The sequence below is a fragment of the Saccostrea cucullata genome, unplaced genomic scaffold, assembly GCF_032062105.1.
Source record: "Saccostrea cucullata isolate Sc308-1 unplaced genomic scaffold, CSIRO_AGI_Scuc_v1 ctg23732, whole genome shotgun sequence".
Classification (NCBI taxonomy): domain Eukaryota; kingdom Metazoa; phylum Mollusca; class Bivalvia; order Ostreida; family Ostreidae; genus Saccostrea; species Saccostrea cuccullata.
Window position 1 is genome coordinate 1,500 of NW_026941676.1, and position 11,578 is coordinate 13,077.

At 30.9% G+C, this 11,578-nt stretch overlaps 1 protein-coding gene across 1 annotated transcript; it reads right to left on the reverse strand.

Moving 5' to 3' along the window:
• Positions 1-502: 502 nt before the first annotated feature.
• LOC134258235 (N-acetylated-alpha-linked acidic dipeptidase 2-like) lies at positions 503-11,365 on the reverse strand. Its single transcript, XM_062740771.1, has 9 exons — positions 11,270-11,365; positions 8,554-8,643; positions 8,068-8,153; positions 7,609-7,728; positions 6,752-6,834; positions 3,934-4,065; positions 1,519-1,604; positions 1,015-1,108; positions 503-662 (listed from the first exon to the last, which is right to left on the reverse strand). Exons 2-9 carry the CDS (start codon positions 8,637-8,639, stop codon positions 528-530), a joined length of 822 nt encoding a protein of 273 aa, XP_062596755.1. The 5' UTR covers positions 8,640-8,643; positions 11,270-11,365; the 3' UTR covers positions 503-527.
• Positions 11,366-11,578: the final 213 nt, after the last annotated feature.

An 11,578-nucleotide genomic window follows, 5' to 3' on the forward strand; every position in this document is an offset into this window, starting at 1 on the left:
GAGACCAAAAAAAAACCCATATGAAAGTGATATTGGTACATTGCAGTATCCGTATGAATAAGAGAAGTTGATGGTAGAAATTTTGTTGAATAGTAAGTAATTCAAGACAGTGATAACTAGTGTTAAAAAGTTTAGAGCAATATGAGCTGCATTTTGGAAAAATCAATTTTGCTGTTAAAATATGCTATTATGATAAATCTGCATGGAATTTAAACCATTATATTAATTAGACCGATATAAAGAATTATTTGGTTTTCATAAAAAAATTCTACAAAGGAATACATTGCATAACATAAGAAATCAATATTGTACAAGACGACAATTATGTAATTTTGCTTCAATCAAAGCATATAAATAGTTCTTCCATCGGAAATATAAAGAATAGAAATTTATAAATGTTCCTCTTTTCTGTCATTTAAATATTTTATTACAATATTGCAACAAAAATGATTGATGTCAAAGTTGCAACTCATATTGCTTTAACTTAAATGAGATAACAGTAAGAGTTTAATTTTTAATTTTCATTCTTACCATGCTAGGATGCCCCACAATTCAGCCATTGATTTCGAGTATGCGTAATTTGGATCAATAAACTTCTCATATAAATAAACTGTTTCATATGCAGAGTGGTATACTGGATACGAAAGGATATCCCATTTTTTCTGAAAAGAATTGAAAGTATGAATATCGAATTCATTTGAAATGGCATGGTTAAGTATAGTAAATTTGGGGTATGGAAAAAAAAAGAAAATGTAAATTGGTAAATTTTCGTCCCCATTTTATTTTCACCTCACTCGTCCTTCTTGAAAGTGGATAAATTTAGAAGAGAGCAAATCCAAAAAAGGCAACATTTTTTACAACAACTGTGTTTAGGCAAATTTAAAACGGGTCGATAATAACATTGAATACAATACTTCACATGTACTAAGTATTCACTTGTTTTAAACAAAACACTACCAAAAATTATTTTCAGACGAATCTATAGATCGTCACCAATCATAAGTAAACTCTCACCGAATCGTAAGTAAACCACATGTCTATGCATGGTACTCCTGCTCTTTGATAAAATGTAGCCATGTCACTACCAGAGCCCAGGGAATAATAAACGCTAAAAGAAAAGAAAATATTTTATTTATTTAAAATTATTGCAGTTTCTGGTTTTAAAAAAGTAAGGAAGTTGAAAACGTGTAGCAAAAGCAACGTTAGGGAGGAATGCTACAACAAAATGTTATTTGACATCAGTTTCAATGTTTAAACCATAATTTAAAATGGTTGTCTTAAAGACCCCTTAAATAAAACTTTGGTGTTGCATTACTCCTTAAATAAGAGAAAACAAATAATATTCTAACAAACTTTATTAAAAACCTAAAATATAGACACTCTCCTAAAAATGTTATATGCTCCATTTTTCCTTCATTTGATTGATTAAAATAGACACAACACTTTGATCAGTATATTTTGGAGAGAGAAAAGTATTTTTCTTTGACAATCTTTGGCGATTTCTTTGACAATTCATACCTTGGTTCCACATCATCTGAACCGTCTCTTATTTTCCAGGCATCATACACAGTTTTATCGCGACTACTAGTGTCTGGATTAGGAACCTTGAGATAAAAATATTAATTCTAAAATACAATTTACAAATAGAAGATTTTTATGTTAAGGAAGTTCTAATGAAAAAGGCGGAGATAGCAAACAGTGATCGATGAGAAAAAAAAAAGAAACGACCAGCAATACAAATCATCGGGGCATAAAACACGGTGTCCAGTTTTTAATTTATTGTAAGGAATGGAATTGTATCAAGGAACAACGATGAAAAATGTTTTTCAGAAATTATTATCTTTGAACAATACCGTTAAATCATTGACATCAAAAGCTTTGTTAAAAAAAAATGTCCGAAATGCTGAGCATTCCTGTGATGAAATGAAAAAATGCTGAGCATTCCTGTGATGATGCATATATAATTTATAATCACTCATTCTATTTAACAAGCTAACTGTTGCTCGAAGAAAAAAATGCCGGAAATTCCTACAGAGTATATATGTTTTCTTAAACATGTGAAAGCGGCAGATAAGGGAATATTTTAAATAATATACTGACAATATAAACGTACTCGAGGCGGATCAAGGAATATTCCTAAGTGACTATATACCCACTGTTAAAACTAAACAGTAGATATATGTCTTTTAATCATATACCCGCTGCGAAGGAGAGGGAGTATACTGTTTTACACTTGTGTGTTTTTTTCCGACGTCTGTCTAGCTGTATGTCTGTCCGTAACAAAGTTTTTGGTCGCAGTACGCTGTACTCATTACAGATGCTTGAAATTTTAGCACATTCGTCACTGTGGCATGCCATATGGTAGTATTCATTTTTGTTCAAATCTGATGTCAACTTCCTGTTTAACCGTGCGTCTGTCCGTACAATACATACATGTAACAAATTTTTATCGCATTTTTCTACGCAACTTCTCATCGCAGATTCTTTAAATTTTAGCACAATCTTTGTTGAGACATGTCATATAGTGGGTTTTTTTGGATATGAATCCGATGTGAACTTCATATTTTTCCCTGCATCTGCCTGTAACTGAACTTGTGTAAATTCACATCAGAGCGGGGCATTATTGGTGAGCATTCGCTCACAGACTTCTTGATTGTTCTGCCTTTTAAAAAAAATATCAAACAAGTATTCAGTATACTTGCATGAAATTTTCCCGAATACCTTCTTTTATGTATACATGTACATGTATACATATATTTTTAGAAATCAAGATACACGATCGAGTAAGTGCAACACTTTTTCTTTTAACAATATCGGAAACGTTGACTTGATAATGAAATCATTCAAACTTAAATCCACCTCTTTTTCAACATGATATTGTCGTCCCTTTTTTCTGTTCCTTTTTATTTGTGTATGTGTAATTTTTTTTATTGCTGTGTAAGGCGGAAAAAAAATCAGGTTGTATTTTTACGTATTTGAATTCAAATCGAACAAGAAATAAGAGTACATGAGACCACACGTAACATAAGATTACATGTAAACTGGAACAAAACTGTATTCTATGAACAAAACCTCTTTTCTCATAAGTTGTATGAGTATGTATTAACTTAAAAATTCTTTTATAATTTTATACGTTCCGTCTGTCAATTTCTGCATGGGCTTTTATCAAACACTTACATAAAAAATATCATTTGTCGAATTCGATAAATTCTGAATCAAGGGAGGGTCCCATCTCACACAAGATTGAGTGACTTCCACATCACCATACCAGTGGATGGTGAGCTTATTTAGTGTCACAAGAAAGACCTAATTTGTCTGGCATCCCAAGTTTCGTCCAATAAATCGAACGATTCGGACATATTAAATTGAGAAAAAATAATATTATTTGCGAAATATATTAGAATGGATTAACAAAATTTATCATCTAATCATTTATTTTCATACCATCAAAACTTTACGCGTTATCAGAGCAGAAAACGTCAAAAAAGAAACGTGCGTTAAAGTGCGTGATTGCAGGATAAAGGTATATGCGTTAAAATGTGTGATTGCGGGGATGGGGGTTAAAGAAAAGTTGTACATATTTGGTTTTCAAATTAGAGTATTACAGGCTTCCTTATTTCTCCTGAGAAAAAAATATTTAAAGACAAAGAAGTATTACGGAGCAGAATTTCTGTTGTTTACTTACATTTACGTTGGTAAAATATATGCAAATAACGTTTTCTAGTACTCTACTTTACATGATGTAAACAATGTTTTTAATCTATTCTAAATTATATCATTTACTTTGTAGTTCTGTTTATTCTGTTTTGCATCAAAAGGAAGGACACTCTAGCTGCATTATCATGGTATCTGAACTCTTCGGTTTGTGGTGTTTAGATTTTCTTTAAATGCAGAACCACGCTGAAATACTACACGATTTTCATGTTTACTTACCATTTTAGTAGCTTCATATAGAGAATCCTGCAGAAGTGGACTGGTTCCAGCAGTCAAGACATAGTTGTAATCTACTGCGTAGTCAACATTCAGGTAAGCAACAGCTCGCTCATATAGCACTTTCATGTACTCCTACAAGCAATACAATTTTCTTTTTGTATTTATTCACCGGATTCTGATGATTTTTCACAACTGCATAAGAGTATTTAAAAGAAGCAAAACATCCAGTTTACACATCCATGTACAACTTTACTTAAGAACGTGAAGGCTTTGGGCCAGAATGTAGACGATCATTTTGAATACTAAATTGCTGATTTTGATAGAGTTCATGTTATCATAAATGGGTCATTTTCAATAAAAGTTCACTTTTTTGTCTTTTGATCAGAATAATAGGAAAAATATTCTTTAGAGTGAAATTTTTTTCCTCGTTTGTTAATATACATGGTCATACAGCTTATAAGTTATTTTGTGATCATCTCCAAGGTGTTTTATAAAAAATATTCTATGCATTTCAAGTAAAAATTAACAGTAAAACCATGTCACATTAACAGAAATTTTATATTGCGCTTAGTTAAATGATAGGGAAAATATTACCCTGTGTAGATATGTACAAATTTTGCACCTCATATTAACTGAATTCATTCACAGATTAATTTGATATGATTGTTTTACTTATGCCGACCACTAAATACTAGTTTTATGCATTTAATATTCAGGAAGTGACATGTCCTAACAGTTTATGTCATTCCTGTTACCAAAAAGAAAATGTTAAAATAAAAGTTATCTCACTTTCCTAGGAACTGTTTTCATGATCCACAATTTATCATCATTTTCTGTTGTCTCAAGTTTATGAGCGCCATGATTTGAAAGTGAATAAAGAAAGGGTTCAAAGGTCGATAAGTTTGTCTTATTGGTAGTGTATAATGAAAATATGTTCTATCTGTTACCTTCATAATATGCAAGTACTCTTTAAATTGTTTATTCTGCTAGAACAATTATATTAACTAAGTTACAAAGAAATGGTTTCAATGTCTCGATGATGCAAAAAGAGTACGTTATACTAAAAAATGAGTGATTTATATGAGAAACGTCCATCCTGTTACTGTCATTCCTGTTACCATTAACATGGTAACAGTAAGGAAAAATGGACTTCATATCTTGAGTTTTAACAATAAAAACAATTACTTTTATTTTTCTAAGTAATATACGTTTAACAACACATGTTGAAAAACTTCGTAAATCATTTTGAAATATGTTAATGCTTCAAATAGTGCCATTATAACTTAAACATACACTCTTGTAACAGAATGGACAGATATTGTAACAAGAGGGACAAATTATCCTGGTATTCATATACCTATTTAAGTTTTATCATTTGTTTTTCTTAAAACTATGAAAAATTCTTAGTTTTGTAACAGCATAGAGTATAACATTTATAAACAAAAAATGAAGTGATAAATATTTTAATAGAACTTTACAATTAAATTTCGTAACAGGATGGACATAAATATCCTTTATTGTCTCGAATTTGCCAGATTTGACAGAATCATGTTTTTATTCTACATTTCTTTCTCTTTTCTTAACCAATAAAGTTAGAAAAAGTCAATTTTTATTTAAAATGTAGATTTCATTGTCCATCCTGTTACACTGTTTTGTCCATCCTGTTACTGTTTTGTCCTTCCTGTTACCCGAGTCCTTACTGTTACCAATATATCTACCTAGATTAAATTGCTTTGGCAGAGCACCTATTTAAATAACTTTCTGTAATTGTTTATTCTAAGCACAAAAATAATGTATAAGAATGTTGTTTTCAACTATAGTATATAAACATTCCGCAATAAGGTTTTTCATGAAGAGAAACCCGTGGAGTTTGCTTCTGTTTGGTATATGGTAGTTTGACATGCTTTTAAACGCTCATATATTAGATGAATGTCAAACATCTCGGCAGTCAATGATAATTTTTTTTTCAATTTTTAACGATATACAAAAGATTATTTGATGAAAATTTTAAAATGGAGTTTTACAGCTCTTTTTATGAAAGTAACAGGAAGGACATTAAAGTTTAAATGACTTAGACAAAATGTCAATATTTTTTAAAGGAAATAGTTTTCTTTTCTGCAATGCAGTGGATTTTAGTAGTTTATTACTGTATTATTCAAATAAAGATGAAAAAATCATAGTAAAACCACTTTCATTTTTCAAAAATATGTCATTCAAAAAAATGAACTTTTTTTGAAAATGACCCAAATATAAACATACTGGGCATGTTTTAGCTGCAGACATGTAGCTCGCACTGGCCTGAAATATTGGGATATAGACGGTCTGTTGACCACAAAATTGGAGAAATAAGTTCTTCAGCTTAGTATGTTTACATTTCAATTGGAATATTGATCTTCATCAGGTACTTTCTATCCATATTCCAAAGTAAAAGTTTTGACACACCCTTAGAGTAACTAACCTCTCACTTCATTTATATCGAGGTTAGGAATGAGACATATATACACCTTTTCCCCATATATTTACCATTTGAAATACTGCAAACGTTAAGCAATAAATTATCCATGAATTTCTAACTTATCTTTCTTCAGAAATAAAGACATTTAAATAAATAAATAAAGTTCACATAATAAAGTAATGTCAGAAAGAAAATAAACCCATTGCAAACAGACGTTATGGTGTTTCATGGTAAAAATAAGTCGACTAAAATTGATCAGATTACCTATTTCTGTCATATCTTTTTTAACGCTAGTAGAAAAAATGTAAACCAAGGAAGACAACCCTGTTTATGTTCTAATGATAAACAAGTTATCGTTCTTACCTCAACCCACTCATTGGATCCTATTAAGCCATGTTCCTCCGCTCCCCAGGCACAGAACACAATGGTGCGGTCAGGTCGAGTACCTATATTCAATAATGATCCTTGATTAAGTCTCTTTATGTGGCAATATTTATTGTAATCAGACTAAAACTGTAGGAGGAGAAACATTTTTAAAGAATTTTACAGAATTTTCTATTCTTTTTTTTTTTAATAATGGCAGCATCATTTATCAAATGCAAAATTATGCACCTAGAAGCGTAGTCACTTGCGTGCAAAATGATATTGAAAGGGAGGGAGGGGTTGCATTTTCAAAAGATATCAAAGAAATTTCTAATTTTAGTTACAAAGACACTGTTCATCGAAATCAAAAACTGATAATCAGAATTATGTATCTTAGTGTACGCTACTTGTGTGCCAAGTTACATTGAAATCAGACCAAATCTGTTGGAGGAGTAGCATTTTTTAATATTTCTATTTTTTATTAGACAAAATTTATCAAAATATAAAACCAATATACATAATTATGTATCTTAGTGTAGTTCACCTTTGTATTGAAATCGGACTAATGCTGTAGGAGGAGTAGCATTTTGAATGTACAGGTATTTCACAAAATTTATATATTTTAGTAGCCATTGAAACAAAACCAAAACTGTAGTAGGAGTAGCTTTTTGAAAAATTGTTTACAGACAGACAGACGGACGGTCGACAGACACACTACTACCGCACAAGCACTTCTGGTCTCTGGCCAATAGAGCTAAATATGTTTGAGTATCTTGGATTTTTATTTTCAAGCACTCGCAGCAAAATATAAAAAGATGTTATATGACATTGTATTTAATTGTACAAAGTTACCCTACCAGATTTTAGCATCTCTCCGAATACCCGTATAAGTTCCGTCATAACGGCAGTCCCTGAGAGTGGATCAATGGCACCAAACACCCACGCATCGTGATGGTTACCGAGTAAAATATATCTGTCTGTATAAATAATTAAAACAATTTAGTAAATGTTAAACATTTTATATAAATTTCAACATTATTGAGTGGAAAACATGTGAAATGCTGGGGTAACTTATCAATGTCAAAAATTGAAAGAAAATAAAAGTAAAAATATATCTTTCAAGAATATGATACAGACGTAGGTATTAAAACAAAATGAGGGTATTAATTTAACACAATTTCCTATTTTTTCTGGGGAATTTATTGCGAAATTCAAATATATTTTATAGAATAATAAGTTATTTTTTAAATTAAATTGCATAGCAATTCTGTAAAAATCATAAGTTATTACTTAATTTTAATTAAAAAATGCGTGACCTGGTTCTTTTGCGCCTTTGATGTAGCCAATAACATTTTCAACTATTCTTCTCTCTTCAAAGTTATTGACCTCTACACGAATTCTCCTACAATACAAGTATTTATCATAGAAAAGCAGTGGGACTCACATAGAATACTTAATTGATGTACTGATCTTTATCTCATAATTTGTGCGAGAGGATGACCAAAAAAGATTTTTAAAAGATCATAAAATAATATCTCTTATTTTATTTTATTTTCACCGACAAATATTTTTCTTTGAAATATTGAATACCAGATGAAATAAAAGTACCGAAATCTTCAATGTTTAAAAGAATTTTACCAAGGGAATAATATACTTTTACTATAAGTATATTAACTTATAATTCGTGTGATTCCAACACTTTGCAATTTTCAATTTGCTGGTGTTCTGAACATTAGGGCTACAGAATCCAAAGTATAAGAAAAAAACTTCATGAAGCTCGTTCCACCGAGTTTAGAACTTACAGACTAGAATTTCTGAATCCTGGTCCTAATCTATACGTTATAGGAAGGGCTCCTCTCCAATCAGGCGGGACCTCTTCCCCGGCCATTTCTCTATAAATAAAATAAACTTCACGTAAGGAAATTAATAATAGACTATTTAACTTGTGAAAGATTGTGCAATCATTTACAAGTACCGTAACAATTCTCGAAAGAAAAAAAAAACCCGAAGAATTGCTTTCTTGCTTCGACAACTCGACACTTTAGTGTGAGGGTGACTCTTTATTGACATGAAATGCAAAAATGCACCCCAAAAAATACATACAATACATAAGAAATAAGGTATCATTTTATGAGTTTTATTGGGATGTAAAACGGGTCGGTCACGTGATCAAATCCCATAAAGCCCGAAGGGCTTTATTGAAGATTTGATCATTTGCCAACCCGTATTACATCCCAATAAAACTCAAAAAATGATATCTTATTACTTATATTTGCATATCCACTGTTTTCTCTCACTATGAACGTGCAGTCATCAATTGCATTCATAGGACTATAGACGCAATTGCTTCGACTATGAATGCAATTGGCTATTCACACTCGTGTAGCACAAGCTCTACTACACTTTCATAGTGTGTTCAGAAGCATTTATATGAAATGTTTTGCAAAAGGAATAAATATAAGTTTTTAATAATATTCTTTGGAAATAAAGAAATTCAGAATAATTTAAAATTGCTGATTTAATCTTTAAAAATTTTATTTTGGTCAATGTTTTTAATTGTATAATAAACCTTTTTAAAAATTGAAGAGAACTGTCATATTTTATTTTTTCTTATCATATTTTCGCATATTTCCACAAATAAGTCTTCATATTTCCACAAATAAGTCTTCACACTTGGACGTTTTAACATTTAAAAAAAACAACATTTCTTTAATAGTATATCTATTTCAAGAAGGATTTCCGCTCTAAAAATAAATATAAGCACTAAAAAAAATCATATAAAGCATTCTGGAGATATAATCTGTATTAAAGCTTTGCCTTTTTTCATCATAGTGTTAAATCATTGATTTTTGTCATAGGGTTTCAATAACGCTGATCAATGACGTCACAACTGCATGAAAACAAAAATTAAGAGAATGTGACGACGGCGCAGCTTGTATCCAGATAACTGTGTTTAAAAGGCAAATACTTTATAAATTGTTTGTGATTTATAAGAAAAAAGGTACAATGATCAGGTATACTGATTTTATAGATGTGAGTTTTTATTTACTGAAGACAACAAGCCGCAACCTTATGTTAGCCAGGATTTCCTCTGATATTCTTGACAACATCAAAGAATGCAAATATAAGTAATAAACAACTATTATTCATTGAACATGACATTATAAATAGCAATAACTCTGCTGGCATATTTTCCGTGATGCGCTAGCGCGCATCATGGAATATGCCAGCAGGGCAATTGCTATTCATAACGCCATGTTTACTGAATAATGTTGTTTATTTCTTAAATATTTTAGAAATTCAAGGAAATTACTATACACTAAATTTTTATTGTAAGGTCAATATCTTTAAACTGATTTGTCTTCTTTCCAATTTGGCGTATCATGCCATACAGTGGTCGACAGGGTCTATTGCACCTGATCCATTCTGTATTAAAAAGTCCGCGTTGGTTCTACTCGCAATTTATATAATCTACAAACGTTCTTGAGCATTATCACATCTTATAGATTAAAATATTCGAAACACAACCACAAGAGTTTTAATGTACGTTGAAACGGGAAACAAAACATTGTCAACTTTTATCTTGACCTTCGTTTAAGTGTCTAAAGTAGATTGTATCGGCATGAACAAGAGACGGCGGTCAACAAGCAAAAAACGGAATACTTGAACTCTAGTAATAGTCCACCGTGTACCTACTGAATGTCCCCATAAAGCACGATAAAGTTATTGAAGATGATTCAATCTGAATTCACTTGAGATGAAACAGATAAATTCGAAGATGAAAAGGAAAAGGATAAAATCCAAAGAGCCGTTTGTTATGCAAGGATAGTACACAAACAATAGCAGACTGTTAAAGTTTGCCGAATACGCATGCTAGAGTATGAAACTAGATAAAGCATGTCAGAAGAGAGTCAAATAATATAATAAAAGTGGAGATATCTGAGATATGGAAAACAAATAGTTGGTAATGGACGAAAAAAGTATGAGAAAGAAGCAATCAGAGGGACAAAGTATGTAGAGAATTCGAAGTACACACAGAAGCAACCAGAGGGATGGAGTATATTGAGAATTCTAAGAATACACGGACTTCTCCTCTTCCTTATATTTTAAGAAATTCTATAGACATCAGAGATCTCTTTTTCATTACATCAAGTTTGTATTGAATTCCGGAGACTGATATTACACAGCTGGTTGATGCCAAATGAGGTATACACATACTAGTATTCTTTTATTTCACGGATATTTGCTTTTGCCAAGCCTTTTCCTCATAAACATCCTTTTAATTGTATAAAGATTGCCGTATATTCAATATTTCACAAACTCTTTTTGTTTTTTCAATTAGATAAAGCAGTGAGACTAGTGTGATTACATGTCATCAGTTCGGGGTATTTTTAAAATAGTAATCAACAATGATTGATAAGAATAAATAGTGAATGAACACATAAAATTTGTTTAGACCCCTATCCACACTGCCAAATCCTGTTCTGGGAATAACTATAAAAGTTTAATGGAACGTACCTCAATATTGGAAGGGCATCTCCATAACTTATAGGTTGAGCTGGAATTCTAAAGTTTTCAATATCTGACTATTCCACTCTGTAAGCGTAGTTTATTCAAAAATAAATAATTTTTCAGAAGCATCAAATAACCTTAAAACTTATCAAATGCTGAAAAAAATATCTTAATTTCTAATAAAAGTAATCTGAGGATACATGTTTTTACATTAAGTATAGCGAAGTAAATATTTTGACTTATCACTGATATTTCTCTAAAAGAGGGAAAATGTTATAATATAAGTAATGTTTTGAGAGGGGAAATTATATTTTT

Bases quoted from the DNA above. Each gene is read 5' to 3' on its own strand.
- LOC134258235 (XM_062740771.1), bottom strand. From the start codon at position 8,639: ATGGCCGGGGAAGAGGTCCCGCCTGATTGGAGAGGAGCCCTTCCTATA. The intron at 4,066-6,751 runs GTAAGAACGATA...TATTGCTTGTAG, and splicing joins GATCCAATGAGTGGGTTGAG to GAGTACATGAAAGTGCTATA. The intron at 1,109-1,518 runs GTATGAATTGTC...CTTTTCTTTTAG, and splicing joins TCAGATGATGTGGAACCAAG to CGTTTATTATTCCCTGGGCT.